Genomic DNA, 20,196 nt, shown 5'->3' with positions numbered 1-20,196 from the left:
GACGAAAAGCATATATGAAAATCCATTTCACCAAAAATAGATAAAAAATAGCTAAAATAAACAATTAATTTTGCTTATGACAAGAAATAAATCTGCTGACAAAAGTAGAATAAATTTGCTGTTGCAAATCAATAGAATTGCTGTTAAAAAATAGCTAAAATAAACAATTAATTTTGCTGATGACGAATAAATAAATTTGTTGACAAAAGTATTAACTTTGCTGATAGAAATAAATAAATTTGCTGCTAAAAAATAGCTAAAAAAATATTTAATTTTGCAGATTGCAAAAAAATAAATGTGCTGACAAAATAAGATTAAATTTGCTGCTTCAAAAAAATAAATTTGCAGACGAAGAATTAAATTTGGTCACAATAGCAATAAATTTGCTGAACTAAAAGAATAAATTTGCTGATAAAAAAAATAATTTTGCTGCAAAAAAAGAATAATTTTGCTGACAAAAAAAGATTTCCCTTACTGATAGATGGTGCTACTGTATGTTTTTCAAGTAACTTTGATTTTTCTGTCAAGGGGAGCGTATTGCAATGAGAAATCGATGTTTTGATTCCAATTTTTGTGAGACCTTACGGCCAATAGATCTCAATGAGCGAGCAGTGACTAATCATGCTTATTAGAAAAAACCGTACGAACAATGTCTGTACCGGGAGTCGAACCCGCGAGCCATAGGCTATGAGTCCAACGCTCTACCGATTGAGCTACCTGTACCTTCCTTTGTTAGGAAATTAAATTTTCGATCACAGCGTCAGTCATTGATAGTCCTGTGAAATAGTGCTCAAATACACAATCTGTTCTGGAATCGAATGCGCTAAAAAAGACTTTTAGTCCGTGGTACGAATAATATTTGTCACATCAGACGGAGGTCCTAGGTATGAAAACATTGTTTCAAAAGAAACTTAAAATGAACTGGTCGATAACAGATGCCCAAAAACCCCAAAAGCGAAAAGAATGCAAGACCATGTGGCAATGTAGATTCGGTCCGCCACGACATCAACAGTAAAGAAAAGAAAGAAAAATATTTTTGAATGTGACAGGTAGCTTAAGTACACAAAATAATTCGCAAAAACGACAACAAAGTGAGGACTTTCACCGAAATGTTTCTGAAAAATGCAATACAAACGTTAGATCATCGCTGGACAATCAAGTCCTACCTACCGCACACATCATCGTTGATACACGTTTTGAAAACGCTACGACCAACCGAAAAGGATTACATTGCTGACCATGTCACAAAAAAGGAATGGAATCTCGGCAGTCCGAATGTTTTGGATATTTTACAGCAGAGCGGAATACTTCGAATGTCTGACTTTATGGTGGTAAAAATCGAAAGCGAAGATACCCTGGAAGTGGAACTAATTTTCAATGATTTACTAGAAATACAACAGTTGTCGCTGCTGGCCGATTTGATCGAGAATATCGATCGAACCGATCCCCGATCACAACTGGTGGCGCAATGCCTAAACGACGGATTTCGCAGATTCTTAGCCGACATGTCAACAGGTGCCTTCGCGCTCAACAGGAACTACTTACACGAATTGAGACCTCATCTGACCGGCGAACAGATGGAGAAGATACGGATCTTACATTTGAAATTGTTGTTGGACGTATCTGATTGCAGTTTGGTGGAAGCCATTGCACAGCTGAGTGAATGGATGAATGACATAGACAATAGCTTGAACAACGGATTCAAAGAGCTGATCAGGGAGTTTCTGTTCGACCAGGAGAAGGTAGTGCAGTGTCTGATGAAGAAAGTCTTTTCCGACAAATTTCATGGATGGAAATGGTACGCTTATGTCCTTCGCACCATTACCAGCAGTTTAAAGTCACAGTCGGTGAAGATCATCAAGGGATTTCTGAAGGATCTGTACTCATCATTTCTGGTGCAGAAGAATAAAAACTTTTTCTTGATCATGATCGTGACAGCGCGTGTTCTATGTACCGGTGACCGGGAGCGTTTCGGCGATTATGCGCAGTGGTACAGGAACCAATTCAGCGACATGCGCTACAGGATCAGCAAAGAGGATTTCGTTAGTACGCTCGAAATGTTGCAGTCGTTGGTTTCGTATGAAAATGACGTTGGCATCTTGCACATTTATGCCGCAACGGCGATATCACCTCCGACTCTTTGCAACGATCTGGTGTTGAATTTTAAGCTGATGTGTCGCAGTAAAATGGAACGACTGAAATTGGATGCGTCCGGTGATGGAAGGACCGACGAGAATGTTGTACCAATTGATATTGATGACGATGACTTTGAGAATGAAAATAACATTTTTCTGTCGTGAAATCATTTTTTGCGTTTTTCTTTTTCGTTTATTTCAAAATCCAACTGCTTCCGTTTACACACAAAATGATTTGGAGCTTAAATGCTACGCACACACAAACGAACAAAACAAAAAAAAATGCAATTGACGTGTAATATGAGCTTGAACGTTTCTTTTCGTTATAAATTAATTATCAGGATTCAATCCCGTTAAGATCGAGCAAATTGAGCTAATTGAAGAACATTGGTACATCCATCTAAAGAATCCTAGCGCTATCGATAACGATGCAACAGACTGAACCTGGATGGTCAATTTATTGACCATTCATGATTTAGGGCCTATTTTCTCTAATTTTTTAGAATTTCCCCAATTTTGGTAAAATTTGCCAAAAATTTCACAAATTTGCAATATTCTAGCAAGTTTTGGGATCAATTGGAAAATTTCGACAAAAAAAAATAATTTTTTTATCAAGTTCAGAAAAAATTTCCCCAAAAATAGACTCTGCTCTGATTCTGATGTAAACAACGTGGCAGGGCCTATTATCCAAGGCTGTAAACTTTACAAAGTTTACAGCCTTGCTATTATCATTAAATTTATTTATTTAAATTACTGAAACAGAATAACGTCAGAGTCACCGGTTGCACTGATAATTACCGGAATTTACCGAAACAGTTTTTCGTTAAGTTTAGGTAAATTTTCAGCACACTGAATTTCCAAAAATAGGCAATGGGCGGAAACACTTCTTTTATTGTTGTGTAATATATAAGTGGCGTACAACAGGTAATATTATCGGTGTACACCAGGTAAATGCATTTACCGAATTTACCGAAGTTTACCAAAATTTACCGAATATTTACTGAATTTATCGAAACATAAATTCGGTAAATTTTCGGTAAATTTTCGGTAAATTTCAGTAAATTCTGTAAATGCATTTACCTGGTGTACACCGATAATATTACCTGTTGTACACCATTCGCTTGTATATTACACAACATTAAAAGGTATGTCCAGGGCCTATTTTTGAAAAATTAATTTACTAAATTCCTAAACTTACCTAAATTTACCGAAACACTCGTTCGGTAAGTTTCGGTAAATTTTCGTGAAGTTTCGGTAAGTTTTCGGTAAATTAAATTCCCAAAAAAAGGTCCTGCTCGGAGACATATCTTCTAATGTCGCGTGATGCATAAGACGAATGGCACCCAAAGACCGAAAAATTTTCTTTGCTATCATTGGACGTTATATTTGGATGCATACCACTGTTCTTCAATCATTTCTTTCTTTCTCTTCAATCAGAACCAGATCAAGGAACATGATTTCATTAATCGCTTGAAATCTATTCCCATATTTCTGTAACCAGAATTATTCGCATTGTATCGATGGAAATTAATATAATAAAATGTTGTGGTTCCAGTTGAAATACAGTGGTAGTTCGCGGATTCAAATGTTAATCGCGCGCGACCGCTAACTATTGACACCTTGAAGTTAACAGCACACGTGCACCAACTATGGAAGATTATGAGTAGAAAGTGTTCAAGCAATGGGAAGAACGGTAATCAAAAGACCTTTGTCTAGATCCACATTTATTCGAAGAAATTTTTTGTTATTACTTTGCTAGATCTGGTTCTAATAAGTCTCTCGAGCTGATGATAAAGATAAGATGGGATAAGACATGTTTTTATGGGACCATTCTTTAGACGATAAGTGATAAAATTTCATCATCATCCCTTGCTTGTTCCAACAAAGATTAGGAAATCGAACAAGTTTGGAGGGTATTCGGGTACCCAAAATTTTTTAATTTTATGTGTTAAATTGCTCATTTCAGAATATTTTCATGCTTATACTGATGGGAGAGCCATGCGGACATGGAAATAATACGGTATACTGGTAGCCTAGTGACCGGGATTTTTTTTCGCACAAAGATTTGGTTATCGGGAAATCGTGTTAAACCAATCACTGGGAAATGTTTTGACCCGGTTACATGTTAATGGGAACTGCATCTCGGCGGTGTTTGTAACGTTTTCTCACTCGGAATTCGAAGCGAGGTCAATTTTTAGCATTTCTAAAAAGTCGTGTTTCCGACCCGGAAATTTGTCAATTTTATTTATCATTTGAATGACAAAGTGCACAGTGAATTTGAACCATTATTTAATAAAAACGCTCAAGAAACCAAGGCTGCTGTTGGCCTCTATGCTAATTTCTTTCTTTTTTTTGGTTACCCACTTTTCTATATAATTCAAACGGATTTCCTTAAATATTTTTATCAAATTACGGTACAAGTTCCAGTGCATTACAGTGTGAATATAAAGAAATTGTGGCGGTGTGCACATTAATTGGATAATTCAATCACTTAACTACAACATCAAAGCGTCAATAGTCTCGGTTTCTTTTCAGTTTTCTTTTAAGTAAATGTTACCCAGTCTCTATATTAATCAGATTCTACTATTAAATCGAAAATTATTTTGTCATTCATTTTCATCTTCATTTTTGACTATAAAAAAAAATCCTCCGAAAATTCCTATCACAATTCGTTGAACATAGAAAAATGAAACTCAAAACGAAACGAACAAACCTTGGTGATCAGAATAATTATTATGTTGAAATGCTGGAGCTGTTGTATTATGGAACACGCCAGCAATCGGCTACAATGGTTCTTGTTGGAAATACGCATGTTGTAAGCATGCAAATGCTGACGGCCGATCGCGTGGATCATAAGCTAACATTTGCTGAAAATAAATGAAATTCACATGAGAATTCTGTAGCACATACCAAGGATGTATATGAGGAGGTTACGTCGATCGCCGCGCCAATATAGCAAAAAATTGACTGAATTTTAATGCAAAATTGTAGCGCAATTTCAGTTCAGTTTAAATTTCGTATTGAAATGCAGTCTTAGTTGCCGATAGCAGCCATGTCTCTTTTGCGATACAACCCTAGCAAAATAATGACGATCAGCGTAACCTCTTCATATATACAACCTTGGTACATACATGGGATAAGTCATTGGTACATTAAAAGTGCGTTTAATTAACAATTGCTAGCACAAAAATTACAGAAAATCAGTGAACCAGTTACATTACTGCACAAATGATCAATCTTTATCGACTAAACTGTGAATGCAGTTTTGCTGGCTTGATAATCTTTACGATCAAGTTCGCTGTTAATCGAAATTTCTAATCCACTGCCCGATAGGACAAAGCTCCTAAATCCTTTGCGGAAAAGTTTAATAAAGTGCTGAGGGCAGACAATTCTCATACCTAAATTAATGATAACAGTCACGGAGCGGTTAAATGACGTTTTATTGACGTTTCCACAAAAAAATTATTTTCAACCGCACCATTCGGTACACCGGAACTGAATGTACTCGTGCTACGAAGTGAGTGGTGTAGCACTGATTGGGGTTGTAATTGGTAAATCCTAAGACTTCATCAAGTCTCCACCAGCTTTCCTCGAACCGCTGGAACCTATTTTGTGTACCATTGTTTCTGGAATTCTAACCTCTACCGATTACAGCCACAATCAGTTCTGCACCAATCACTCGTAGCTTGTGTGCCTTAAGTTCACCGAAAGGTTGTATTTTTAGCCCCGTACGAAGTATAAAGGGGCTTATAGGATTACGATGCCGTGTGTAATTGATGGAATTCGAAGCAGACGGTAGGGGCAAAGTGTTTGCCTATGTTCATAGATGACGAATTCGCAATAAAAATTTTGTCTGTCCGTCTGTCCGTCTGTCCGTCACGTCGATATCTTGAGTAAATCAAATCCGATTTCAAATTTTTTTTTTCCCTGATAGATAGTCGAAATAGTGAGGCTAAGTTCGAAGATGGGCATATTCGGGTCGGCCCTTCGTGAGTTAGGGCCACCTAAGTGATTTAAGGTCTTTTGGTGATATTTATGGCAAAACAAACGATGGAAATGTAAATGACATGGCAAATGATAGGTATTGTCAATACCAATCCAAGAAAAAAGTTTTTTTTTTTAATCGGGTGAGTGGACCGTGAGTTAGGGCCTTAGAAGTGAAATGCTACTAGGGCCCTATGTGTATTTCACATATAACTCGAGTAAATTTCATCCGTTTTTCGTAATTTTTGTTTCATTTGGAAGGTAATCGAAGGCCGAATAGAATGTTGTTGAAAAAAAATTTAATTTGGGTCCTCGGACTAAGGCCGTTACTAGGGCCCTACGTGTATTTTACATACAGCTCGAGTAAATTTCATCCGTTTGTCGTAATTTTTGTTTGATTTAGAAGGTAATCGAAGGCCGAATAGAATGTTGTTGAAAAAAAAAAAAATTGGGTCCTTGGACTAAGCCGCTACTAGGGCCCTATGTGTATTTTACATATAACTCGAGCAAATTTCATCCGTTTTTCGTAATTTTTGTTTTATTTGGAAGGTAATAAAAGGACGAAACGTAGTTGAAAAAAAAAAATTGGGTCCTCGGACTAAGGCCGGTACTAGGGCCCTATGTGTATTTATACACAAAAAATTAAAATTTTAGGGCGATTTGAAATTTTTGTTTCATTTGAAAGGAACGTCGTATAGGGCTTCTAATTGCGCTATGCGCAATTTCTAAGATGAACACATTACATAATAATTTTACTTTAACTAATTTAACCGGCGCATAGGCTTACGGTCAAAGTAGGGTGACAGACGCATTAGGGTCACGTACGCAATAGATATACGGGTTTGTACGGGGCTCAGTCGCAGCAAACGCTCCGACTGTTCTGATGGCTCGTTTTGTGTTCAGAGCTCCTAGTTTATTGATGACCAAAATATGAAAAGTTCATGTTAATAAAACTTCATTCAACCGAAGCGTGTAGCACCTGCATTTTGTGTACAAATTTTTTTTTCGAGAATTAGAGAAAATCCGAAAAATTTGCATTTTTTTTTTTAATTTTAAGAAATTCATTTTATTTGGCAGTGGAAGCCTTGAATTTCCTGAAGACAATTTTCACATCTGGACTTTACCGATTAAGCCCGAGAAAATATTTGAGAATTGTTGGATCAACACACTCATATGAAATTCTGTATAATATACAGATCGACTTGTCAGCAGCGCTGTACTAAAACTTGTTAATATGCGGCCAAATATGGAACCACCTTAATACCAGAATCTATCCAATACTTACAGACAACAAATCGTTTGAGTATTCACATAACTGATGACACAGACTGCGAGGCTGACGCTGTAATCGATGCGGGAAACTATCTCTTGAATACGATACTGTTGCTGGCCACTGACTTACTGACGGCCGACCAGTTAATCTATGAAAGCGAAAAATTCGAGCGATTGAATTCAATCGAAAAATTGCGAAACGAAATTTACGTGAAAATTTTGTCTAATTGATCCTTCTCCGATTGACCGGGAAACAGTGCTACCTTTGAAAACATTTCGGCGATAATGCAACCAGAACTCCATATGTCCACCGCACTATTGTATGGTTGGCTGAGCAATATTTCGGGTGCTCGATACCATAAAGTTACGACCTGAAAATTTCGTCATTTTTTTTGGGTGAACCAATGTCGGGATAAGTTCGCTGTTCAATTCTCAACATACCACTGACGTTAGCTTCATTTCGAAATCATACGTTTTGGCTAATCCAAAGTCTGCTAGCTTCAATTCGCCGGTGGAAGATACTCTGTGGGGAGTGGACAAACAAAAAAGTTGTATTGATGGTTGATTGGACGTGCTAAAAAATACCTACAAGCAATTCGGTGGTTTTAAGTCTCTGTGAATTATTCGATGTGAGTGAAGAAAATCGACGCCAGTCAACAATTCTCTAGCTAATTTCTGAAAGAAAAGATTCAAATATTGAGATGAGAATTCTCCCGTCATATCCCTCGAGGAATTTTAATTCATGAGCACTCTTAGCAGTGTCGGATACCACGGAATTTTCCCGAGTTACAGACATTCATTCACATAAAGAATGTCACACAATAAGGTCATCACTGAGGATCTCCACCTTAGATGGACCGTCCACCTACCTGTAAGGTGCGTGCTGGCATTCCCGAACTGGGAAGTGAATCGATATAACCGGACAAGTCTTGTTCCAAGTGCTCGAAAACTAAGAACAACACCAACTGTTTTTCACGTTCCAGTCTCTGACCATGGCAAACATCCAAAAGTCTAAAAAAAAAACAGAAATTGAACTCCTGTGACCATAGATTTCCGATGCAACCGCTCACTAACTTCACAATATTCGGATGCTTGAATTGCTCCAATTGTTTCAGTAAAGCGATTTCACGCAACGTATTCATCGGTATTCCATCTTCGGTTAACGCGACTCGAACCTTTTTCAACGCCACTATTTGATCCGCATTTTTCCTATCTCTAGCCTTATAAACCGTACCGTATGCACCTGGGATTCGCAAATAGGTAAAAACAAAAAAAAAATCAATGATTTAAGCCAAAAAACCGCAATACAAGCGTGTCTCCACCACACCGGTTCGCGTCCCCACTAAACATAAACAACAACACAAAGGAATATGCGAAAAGCGACAAGATAGAAAAAATATTGCACTTTTTAAGCTGTACTCACCGGTACCTATGACATTCAACTCTTCATAACCATCGATATCTGTCGAACATCGGAAAACTGGACCCATATTAAACTGCTTTGATGCGGCCATCATCTGGTGGAGTACATTCGCAACGGTTTGATCGTTATTTGTTTACAAAAAAATTTAATTTTTAACCGAAATATTCGAAAAAGGGGCACACGACAGTAGAACAACGACAGCACAACGCATGTGACTTTGATGACACTTCTCTGTTCTAAATGTTCGTTTTTAGAACGGCTTATATCGCGTTGTTGATGTACTCGGTCTGATGATGCCAATGTTGCATTACTGCAGCTAAGATTCGAACCATTGGACAGTTTTCATACGTGTGGGAAAATTTGAGTTTTTGATCAACTTTTTTAATCGAAGAGAATCTTGTTCGAAGGTAGACCAAAAATCTGTCTTTGTGGCAGTGTCTCTTTGCTCAAATCATTTCATAAGATCGTCTACACGTCTCCCGAAAAACACTGATATAGAAATCATTGGTTGAAGAAACTATTCCGCTCTCTTCCCAGTGCCGGACTGGCCCTATGGGCGTTCGGGCGATTCCCGAAGGGCCTTTTGATTTTTGTATGGATAAATGACGACGAAGGGCTTTTTGAGGAATTTCTCCATACAACGCCCGAAGGGCTTTTTTGAGCCAGTCCGGCACTGTCTCTTCCGTTCTTTCAATAGGGTGATCTTTACTTGCCAGTTCAAGAAAATCGGAGACAGTTTCTTTACTGATGAATCTTCAGGCAAGTTAATCTCTAACGACCAACCTTGATTGGTTTGTCTGTTCAAAGAATTTTTCTCCAAGCAAGTTCTTTCCAAGGATCAACAAATGGAGAATCATTTTCATTTCTTCTTGTCACTCCAAAAATACCTTACGATCTGCATAGTCCATAGTTCTGAAATTTTGTACAAGCAGAAACAGCCAAGAAAGTTTCTGCGTACAGCATGTTGCATATTCATAAGTTATCAAAAGCAACACGTAACACAAAACGTTTAAAAGAGCAAGAGAATTTCTGACGATGAATAAGAGAGTGAACAAAAAATATGAAAGGGGAAATTTCATTCATGAGCCATGCATGTGTTCGTACACATATGCTTTACGTTCATTCACTGCATTCAATACCAAGTCACAACCACTGCTAATAATAATTCTCTTTCGTGAGCGAATCTCTTTATTGCATGTTACTTGTTCATTCGAGTTGATGTGACGCGCAAGGCACATAATGAATGGGTGGTGACTATATTTTGTCGACCTTATTGGTAGAAGCGATGTTACTATGCGCTGCGCATGTTGCTTCTGCAATTCTATGACGACGGATGGTTGTTTCCGATGGTAAGGTGTCGGTGCTTTGCACCTTTGATTTAGACCTTTAAAACATAGGGAATTGTGGATTTTTTGGTTCTTTTATCTGATACTTGATTGATACGAAAAATTGTTCGATTTATTTGGTTTAATTTTTTGTTTGTTTCCTGTCGCCCAAAATGTTTTTTCTCTGCATCAACATATGAAAGTCTAAAAACGGAGTAACTGTAAGGAACAGCAGACACAATCGATCATTTGGTCCAAAAACCTAATTATATGAATTTGTTGAGGAACGAAAGCACACTAGAATGTTTTTCTATAAATTCAACGCACTTCAAATTTCCCAGATGATTTTTAGCCCCGTACGAAGTACAAAGGGGCTTATAGGATTACGATGCCGTGTGTAATTGATGGAATTCGAGGCAGACGGTAAGGGCAAAGTGTTTGCCTATGTTCATAGATGACGATTCCGCAATAAAAATTTAGTCTGTCACGTCGATATCTTGAGTAAATCAAATCCGATTTCAAAAAAAAAATTCCCTGAAAGATAGTGGAAATAGTGAGGCTAAGTTCGAAGATGGGCATATTCGGGTCGGCCCTTCGTGAGTTAGGGCCACCTAAGTGATTTAAGGTCTTTTGGTGATATTTATGGCAAAATAAACGATGGAAATGTAAATAGCAAATGATAGGTATTGTCAATACCAATCCAGGAAAAAAAGTTTTTGTAAATCGGGTGAGTGGACCGAGAGTTAAGGCCCTAGAAGTAAAAGGCTACTCGGCCCTATGTGTGTCTTGCATATAACTCGAGTAAATTTCATCCGTTTTTCCTAATTTTTGTTTCATTTGAAAGGTAATCGAACACCAAATAGAATATTACATTTTTTTTTCGGTCCTCGGACCGATAAGCCGATAAGTGTAGTATTTATACTCAATATAAATTAAAATTTTAGGGCTACGTAGTATCGCATCGTATAGTACACTGCGTGTGCAAATAATGTGTATCCTTGGTATCTGGGATACCGGGAAATTTTTTGGCTGAAAACCGGGATACCGGGAAATCCACCAAAAGAAGACGAAGGCGAATTTTTTCGTTACACCGTGAAGCGGGAAGCCAGGGGAAATTGAAATTAACGGGAAATTGACGGGAAATCGAAATTGATGAGAAATCGAACTCACCGAAAAATCGACTCACCGGGAAATCGAACTCTCTTAAAAATCAAACTCACCCGGAAATCGAACTCACCTGGAAATCTAAATTGACTGGAAATCGAAATTGATGGGAAATCATACTGACCGAGAAATCGAACTCAACGGGAAATCAAACTCACCGGGAAATCAAACTCACCGGGAAATCGTAATAGACTGGAAATCGAAAAAAACAGGAAATCGAGAAAAAACGGGAAGTCGAACTCACCGGAAAATTCGAAAAGACGGGAAATCGAAAAAAACGGGAAATCGATAAAAACGAGACATCGAAAAAGACGAGAAATCAAATTTGCCGGGAAATTGAAAAAAACAACAGGAAATCGATTAAAACGGGAAATCGATTCGAAATGGCTGAGAAGTCAGAAATGGAAAGTTTTAAAATTATAAAATCGCAAAATTTTCTCGCTCGCTCCGCTCGCGCTCATTCTCTTTCTTCTAACATTTCACAGGCGCTGAGCCGTGACAAATATTTTGCTGAGAAGTCCGAAATAGAATGTACAAAGTAGAAAATTGACAATTGAACGAGACGCTGAACGTCATAAATATAGGGTTGTAGTCAGAGAATAGAATATTTTCAAAGTACAAATCGCTAAAATTTTTCGCTAGCTCCGCTCACGATCATTCAGTAACTTCTCAAATGCGTCGCGGGCCCAGGCAGCTGGAATCATTAGGCAGACACTACAATAGCTGAGAGTATAAAACGAAAAATATTATAAATCTAACATAAATAAAAAAAAAACATTTGGAATGCGATACTTTGGCTTTCATCGTTTTATAACATAATTCATGTTTGTCACGACAGTACTAGATCAAACTTAATTGAAAAACAAAATAAATATTACGGGAAATCAGAACCTTTTTTATCGGGAAATCTAGCTAAATTTTAAGGATACCAGGAAAAAAACATTATTTGCACACGCGTAAGTCCACTGTGATTGTTATATGAATAAATATGATACAGCAATACTGTAAACGTGTATATTATTACTTGTCCAGCCCGATATTACATTGGCGACGAGGATTAAAAAGGGTTCGCGTGTTAATTTCTTTTGATTGGAAAAAGTGAATCTTAACATACCGAGATATTGTGATTGTCGTTGATTATTGTTGGTTTAATGTGTGGATTAAGTTACGCTGAAGGAAAGAGACTGGTATGGAAAATGCAAATGGCGGTTTTGTAGGTGTAGGTCAATGAAGTGCATTTGACATGAAAAATGGCGTACCTGTTTTTAGAAAAAAAAAATTGGAAAGTGTTGTGTTTCCGTGTGAAGTGACTTGTGAAATGGGCTAGCAGGATCAATGTGAACGTGTTGCAAAAAGAAAGTTTTGTTCATTGTATTTTGTCGCCGAGGAATGCTCAAAATAGAAAAAAATGTGCCTTTACATTCCTGAAAATAATGAAAGGAACGAAAATCGGTGGATCGGTGTTTGATGAGGATGTCGCAAAAGTTATTCAGGATTTGGTTGACAAAGCCAAGAACAACGTTCGATTACATTTGCCCGTTGACTTTGTGACTGGTGACAAATTTGCCGAGAACGCAACCGTAAGTATCTTACCTTACGCCACAAGTCTGTATCTAGCAATTAGTTTCACTGAGACTGAGACTCTTCTTTACAGGTTGGTAACGCTACAGTGGAAGAAGGCATTCCGACTGGATGGATGGGTTTAGACATTGGTCCAATTTCAATAGAACTTTTTGCAGCTCCGGTATTGCGAGCTAGACTTACCGTTTGGAATGGACCGCCTGGAGTGTTTGAATTTCCAAATTTTGCCAATGGAACCAAAAGCCTAATGGATGAAATTGTATCCGCAACAAAAGGCGGATGCGTCACGATCATTTGTGGTGATGATACTGCTTTGTGTTGTGCGAAGTGTAACACTGAACCATTTGTCTCGCACGTTTCGACCGGAGGTGGTGCTTCGTTGGAACTGTTGGAGGGGAAAATATTGCCAGGAGTTGCTGCTCTGACCGATAAGTAAATGATTTATTCATTGGTCTGATACAGGCGTCCCACTTGTCCGAAATGTCCGAAATGTCCGAAATTTTACACATTTGTCCGAAATTGTCCGAAATATTCTTCAAGACCTGACCAGAATTAAATATATAAACTTATAAAAGTCTCATCTTCAAAAAAATTGCCTGCGGCGCGCTTTACAGAATTTTTAATTGAACTTTCAGTCTATCAATACTTTGTCCCTAAATTTTTATTCACTTGACTGTAAGTCATATGGGTCTTTATGGCAGAAAATACCGGAAAATGTGTATAGGTACCGCTATCACTATAATTGAAAATTATGTGGAAATATGACGTTAAATGTGTAATATTTTTTTAACTTGAGTAAATCTAAATCGATTTTCAAAAACATTTTGTTCAAAGGAGAACTGAATTCCTCAGGTCAAGTTTTTAAATGGGCGTTATCAGCTCAATGGTCTGGGAGTAGTTCTCGAAAAACCGATATGCTCATTGTTTCTTTTCCTATGGAACACGATAACTAACTCAGCTAATTCAGCTAATTTTCTAGACCTGGTTTTCATTCAAAAATTTTTTTCCTGTTTTTCTGATTTTGGTACTCGGGCATAATGTTACAATTCTTCCTTCGAGTGAAAATCAATAAATCAATATTAAGATAATAATATAACGAGTGAGCGCAGCGAATGAATATGTTAGAAATAGCTGTAGCTCTAAAAGACAGCCACGTTAAGAGTTTCCTGCGTCACATCTTGGCTGACTCCAATATCTTTTTTAAGCATTTTTTCAGTATAGTCGACATTAAAAAATTTCGAATAGAAGGGAGAATATGATCGAATTTTTGAAGTAATAGTACGAAAAGTAGACAAAAATTCCAACAGGTTTAGTGGAAACTAATTACAAGATTCGCCTGTGGCGCATCGAAATTTTAACCTTGCCTTCGATGAAATACATGCAAATGATGTAGGTCGACGAAGGAAGTGTATTGACTAAAAACCACATATTTGAGGAAATTATTCTATGCGAGGAAAATGTATTTCTCAGCATTTGTCCAAAATTTGAGGAACGGAAAGAAGGCTGACCCGTATTCAACCTGGTTTTATTTAAACATACAGTCTCGCAAGGTTGAAATACGACATGTTTCTGATTCGGGAGTTGTGGTTTGTAATTGAATTCACAAGAATTTCGTTTGACAAATAAAGATCTGGATTTCTGTTTTCTGAATTTTTATACTAAAATACCAAATCTAGATTTTCGTTTGTTTGACGAAATTTATATGGGATCTATTACAAACCCCTACCTCAGAAACATGTCAGATATTATTCTTCCGCGACATGCATTAGTTAACCTACATCTTTAACACTATCTTTTCGTGAAGGTTTCAAGCCCTCTATTCAGGTTTATGATCTGTACAGCTACAGGTCATGTCAAAGTATACTTTTTAAAAAAAATCTCATCTCTCTCATCTCATACAAAGCCTTAGAATTTGTTGGTGGAATGGACTTAAATCACTTACAGACTTTTTCTAATGCGTAACTTTAGTGAAAATTAGAAAAAAAATGTCCGAAATTTTTGCAGAAAATGTCCGAAATTTTTATGAATTGTCCGAAATGTCCGAATTTTGGACAAGGCAAAATTTAGTGGGACGCCTGGTCTGATAAGACTTCCATTTGATGAAAATAATTTGTTGTTGCAGAGTGTCACAACCGTCGCAAGTCCTAGCTCCTCTGGATGTAATCAAAACCGCTCTTAACGTACACAACGGTTGTGAAGCAGAGATGATTGACTTAAGACAAAATCTAATTGAGAGCGAAAGCGACGTCAATTCAATCAGTATTGAGTCTGTCCGACTTGTAAAAGAAGCAAATTCTAATCTGGAACGTATGCATCAATTATGTACAGATCTGTTAGGAAAGAATCAACCATTCATTCTGATTATTCAGCTCTGATGATGGAAACGTAGTCGGAATCGCCATTTTCGGGGCATCCCCTATATGCATCCCAATATTTATAGAAACATCGATAAAGTCCTGTGCGTTATACGAATTCGGCCGATCTTACAGCGCGTAAAACAAATCGAATTCTCTTAGTCTACGTGTCAATATACTAGCTCTGCTTATTGGCCAGGTAGGGTTTGTTTTTGTTTCTTCGCCGACTAGTCCATTATAATATACACAACCTTATTGGGCACATACATCGTCAAAGTTTGTAGCAACAACATCAATAAATAATCGCACCTCCAAAACGATTACATTTCATCATTTATGTGACGCGATAATTCGGAATAGGACGGCATAGTATGTACACCATCATCTTTCTCGCTTTATCTTTGCATACGGCAGAGAAAATGTACATCTTCATCATTTTGGAAAAATGTACAGGCGCCTTCTATAAGAAAAAAGGTAAGGTTCGGGCTTCCTTGTTGCTTTCCGATTTTGTTTGGGCCAGTTTTGTGACTTGAGATAACTTTGGGTCACTTTTAGCTGGAGATGTAGCTGTCAAAACAAAACAAAAGTTTTGTGAAATCGACAACGGAATTTTTAAAGTAACAAGTTTGACAGCGCTACACCTCCAGTATGTTTCAACTGTAGATAAGACGCTAGATTTTCTTTTGTTGAGCGTTTGATATGGCTGACAAAGTTATTGTGAATGCACTGTGACGGTTTTCCGCAGCTGTCCACGGGGTGTTCACTTAGAGAGGTGCAGTACATAGATGTTTTGTCGCAGTCCGGTGCAATATGACCCCGACCCGTCCCGAATATTTTATTTTACTTTGCGATTCGAAGGCGTCGAAGAAATCGATAGAAATCAAATTATAGAAACCACAAACAGATCCATTTGTCTTTTCAATAAAACTTTATAATTATTGTAATAATGTCTTCCTTACCATTTTTCACCTCCCCTTCAGACACGACAGAATGACATAAATGATGGTAAAATGAGCCGTCAGAACAGTCGGAGCGTTTGCTGCGACTGAGCCCCGTACGAACCCGTACATCTATTGCGCACGTGACCATAGTTCGTCCGTCGCCCTACTCTTAACGTAAGTCTACTGCGCCCGTAAACGTCGGTAAAGAAAAATTCTTATGAAATTTGTACGTCTTAAAAATTGCGCATAGCGCAATTACGAAGCCCCGTACGATGTTCCTTCTAAACGTAACACAAATTTAAAATTGACCTAAAATTTCCTCAGTCCTATATTAACCTATATTTACCTATAAATAAACAATTTACTGATAAATATGCTAGTATATAGCTCAAAATAACTATCTATACCGTTATATAGCTCAATATAGCTATATATATTTATATATAGATATCCATATTTGGGATCCTTGAAACACCACACACACATAACCAATCACTTCCAACTGATCAATAACTTTGTAAGAATTATTTTCACCGATTTATATTGTTTTTACAAAAATCCAAAATGGCGGCCAACGGCCATTTTATTAGGAGACCTGAAATAGTACTGAAAATTCACATTTATTAATACCTTTCAAACAAAAAAAAATTCATAAAATTTGTTCAAATTTTACTCGAGATATTAACAAAAAACACCACCTTCTCTTTACGGCCGAGTAGCCTCATATAAGCTCACTCCAAGAGACCTAGCTCACGCTCCGGTGAACCGAATTTCACGAACTTTTTTTTACCTGATTGGTACGGTCAATACCTATCTATTGAAGCAAAATCCATCTAAATACGTTCAAATTTGGCCAACCTACAAGCAAAAACGGCTTGCCGCCCTGCACCTAGTTCACACCAAGGGGTCTAACAAACGAGTCGGACATCCAATTTAAATAAACTTTTTTTTGTCGATAGGTATTGTAAATACCTTTCATTTGATGTACCACTTACCAGTGTAGCCTTTAAATGGCCAGAGAAATCTTTGGAAAACGTTAAAGCAATTATGGGGCCCCAACTCGGGAGGGGTCGACCCAAAATCGCCCATCTTCGAACTTAGCCTCACAATTTCGACTACCTTTCAGGGAGAATTTTTTTTTTAAAAATAGGATTTGATTTACTCAAGATATCGACGTGACAGACGGACAGACGGACAGAAGGACAGACGGACAGACGGACAGACAAAATTTTTATTGTCGATTCGTCATCTATGAACATAGGCAAACACTTTGCCCTTACCGCCTGCTTCGAATTCCATCAATTACACACGGCATCGTAATCTTATAAGCCCTTTCGTACTTCGTACGGGGCTAAAAACCAGTTACATTTTAGTTCATTCGTAAGTTCTTCGCAGATACGAAACGCTGGAATTCTACGTACTTCAAACGGGGCTAAAAAGTGTTAAAGGGCAGAATACATCAAAAAAACTTTTTTTTTTTCAAAATTTCAATAACAATTTGCCCCTTCAAATCTACTATCAAAAATAGTAACATGTTCGAACCAGGGCTTACTTTAGAGAATTTTAATTCTGAAAATTCCGAAAAAGTTCTGAAAAATTCCGAAAAATTATTTCAGAATTTTTCGGAATTTTTTCAGAATTTTCAGAATTAAAATTCTCTAAAGTAAGCCCTGGTTCGAAGAGACTATAATGTCTTAAACGTTACAGCCTGAATAATGCGCAGGAATAAGATCTAGTGGATAAAACTGAACTGAAGTAATTGACAGGAAAATGAAAAATCCTTATTTTTGACTGTGCTACATTTCATATCAAAATCTTACTCAACTTGCCAACTCATAAGAATTTCTATATACCCAACGCACTTCAAGCAAAAGTGATCATAGTGGTCAGCTGCAGAAAGTATTCTATTTTACATGAAAATGTTTTAACAGTGTCTTACAGTTGTGTGACACACTGTCAAGTTTAAGTACCCTATTTAGTGTACCAGTACCACTCATGCTGGAAGTGTGTTGATTTACCGCAAGTTGAAAATATTCATAATTTTCGCTGGAATCGCTTCGCTTGTTTTGGTGAAATCTTTGTTGTTTTCAGTCAATTTTTTTTTGGTAAACATTATTTGGCAGATGACGCTTTCAGCTATCTCAGTCAGCTGTCTCAGTAAAAATAAGATTGGATTAGTCAACCCCAACCGTGGTCAATAAATAAAATTTGACATTTCGTTCTCGAATTGTTTCGATTTTCCTTTTATTTAAACGCATCGATTAGCCATAACATTCAATTTCGTCAATTATCACAAAACATCGACAACTGTCTCTCTCAGCGTTTCGATGGTTTATCTCAGTTGAAAATTCCAGAATGCCAATTGAGACCTTTCGTCCTATTGCATTATACCGCTTTTATGCAATAATAAAGATTCGTCGATGTATGTACGTCGCCTGTCGTCTGTTCGTTAACTTAGTAAGTCAATTTATGTCTGTTCAAGTTGAATGTCGATGTAAAACTTGCTCCACATTCATCGCAAACTTTAGAACGAGGAGGTTTGACGCCACGGTGCGTAGTTAGTTTGTGTCGTTGGACGTAGAATTTCTTTATGAATCTGGCGCCGCATTCGTCACACTCAAAGGGCTTTATACCTGAATGAAGAAGTAAATGATTGCGATGACTATCCTTCCTATCGAAAATCTTTCCACATTCGTCACATGGAAACAGCTTTTTCTCGATTTTATGCGTCGGCGGTTTGTTCGTAATCGGCAGACCAAAATGCAAACGCAAATGTCTGAGCAGACTGTCCTTTCGATCAAATCCGTTACCGCATTCGTCACAGGAAAATCGTTTTGTATCATCACCATTATTGGCTCTCTCGTGTGACAAAATGTGAATAGAACAGGTCATTCTTGTAGCAAATACCGACGGACATTCAGTGCAACTGAACATCTTCTTTTCGCCGCTGTGTATCAGTTTATGCGGTTTTATGTGACACTTTTGTGCAAATTTCATGCCACATTCGTCGCACTCAAACTGCTTGATACCGGAATGGGAACGTTGATGTCTTTTGAGGCCGTACTCTTTTGGGAAACTTTTTTCACACTGATCGCAATCGTAGGACTTTTGAATGATTTGTCCAGGTCTTTTGCCACGCCTTTTAGCGATTGTTGGAGTGTTTGTTATACAGTTATTCGCTGGTTGGAATTGGTTATCCTCAATTTCCGATTTGATGTTGATAGTTTCCGCTGCTTCTTCAGCGGTTGACAAAATTGTAGCTGCTGGTTCAGCTTTGACGATAGAGGTACCATATTCAGAGTTTATGTAGAAAAATTCAGTGGATTCGCTGTCGGTCGGCTCATTTTTGATCCATGCTTCTTCAGTGGAGATTGTTTGACCTTCAAAATGGAAGAAATTTCTAGTTAGGGCAACTAAACCAGTTGACAGAGGGGTAACGAAAAAAAATTGATTTGAAACGGACCGTCGTGCCTCCACACATTATAACAGAAGCCCGTTTTACATAGAGAGTCATCGTATGTTTTGAATAAGAGACCTTAATTTGAGGGTATGACGAAATGATTTCCTACCGTTTAATTGCCGATCCATCTCAAAGTGATATTTGTATTGTGTTTTTCAGCTGCACTTCCTTGATGTAAACATGTTGACAATAATAATGCAATTTTGAACTGTCAAGACAGCTGACAATATTTACAGTGTTGACATCGCTGTCAGATGCAATCATTTAAGTCAGAGATGCCAGCGAACCAAAAAACTATACTGCTCGTTGTCAATGAAAGTGTAAAACAGGTATGGTCTATTGTCCGCCCGGAGGACATAAAAATTTGATTTTCGTACTTAAACGCACTCATTTTCATATTATTTTGACATAAAATGTGAGTGCGTTTAAGACGAATTCGCCGATCGACCATACCTGTTCTAGACTTTCATTGCTCGTTGTGCCCGTGCGACACAGTATCTATAGCCAATATTTCATACATGTAAACATTCACAATATTTAATTGAAAGTTTGTCTGC

General features: G+C 37.6%; 4 protein-coding genes across 4 annotated transcripts; 2 read left to right on the top strand and 2 right to left on the bottom strand.

The window, feature by feature from the left end:
* Positions 1 to 1,024: 1,024 nt before the first annotated feature.
* On the top strand, positions 1,025 to 2,534 carry LOC119079831. The gene has a single exon (XM_037187897.1). It carries the CDS (start codon positions 1,110 to 1,112, stop codon positions 2,298 to 2,300), a length of 1,191 nt encoding a protein of 396 aa, XP_037043792.1. The 5' UTR covers positions 1,025 to 1,109; the 3' UTR covers positions 2,301 to 2,534.
* A 1,800-nt stretch (positions 2,535 to 4,334) lies between these two features.
* LOC119079833 (cyclin-dependent kinase 6) lies at positions 4,335 to 9,184 on the bottom strand. Its single transcript, XM_037187899.1, has 8 exons — positions 8,815 to 9,184; positions 8,466 to 8,634; positions 8,261 to 8,402; positions 7,981 to 8,066; positions 7,833 to 7,914; positions 7,602 to 7,762; positions 7,405 to 7,540; positions 4,335 to 5,002 (listed from the first exon to the last, which is right to left on the bottom strand). The coding sequence occupies exons 1-8, from the start codon at positions 8,906 to 8,908 to the stop codon at positions 4,919 to 4,921; spliced, it is 954 nt and encodes a 317-aa protein (XP_037043794.1). The 5' UTR covers positions 8,909 to 9,184; the 3' UTR covers positions 4,335 to 4,918.
* A 3,369-nt stretch (positions 9,185 to 12,553) lies between these two features.
* On the top strand, positions 12,554 to 15,259 carry LOC119079827 (phosphoglycerate kinase-like). The gene is made up of 4 exons (XM_037187891.1): positions 12,554 to 12,558; positions 12,634 to 12,883; positions 12,958 to 13,316; positions 15,007 to 15,259. Exons 1-4 carry the CDS (start codon positions 12,554 to 12,556, stop codon positions 15,257 to 15,259), a joined length of 867 nt encoding a protein of 288 aa, XP_037043786.1.
* A 3,140-nt stretch (positions 15,260 to 18,399) lies between these two features.
* Positions 18,400 to 19,876, bottom strand: LOC119079812 (gastrula zinc finger protein XlCGF8.2DB-like). Its single transcript, XM_037187880.1, has 2 exons — positions 19,749 to 19,876; positions 18,400 to 19,559 (listed from the first exon to the last, which is right to left on the bottom strand). Exons 1-2 carry the CDS (start codon positions 19,765 to 19,767, stop codon positions 18,634 to 18,636), a joined length of 945 nt encoding a protein of 314 aa, XP_037043775.1. The 5' UTR covers positions 19,768 to 19,876; the 3' UTR covers positions 18,400 to 18,633.
* Positions 19,877 to 20,196: the final 320 nt, after the last annotated feature.

Source organism: Bradysia coprophila, unplaced genomic scaffold (genome assembly GCF_014529535.1).
Source record: "Bradysia coprophila strain Holo2 unplaced genomic scaffold, BU_Bcop_v1 contig_339, whole genome shotgun sequence".
Taxonomy (NCBI): Eukaryota; Metazoa; Arthropoda; class Insecta; order Diptera; family Sciaridae; genus Bradysia; species Bradysia coprophila.
Note: the sequence above shows the minus strand (reverse complement) of the source record. Positions and strands in the feature narration are given on the sequence as shown.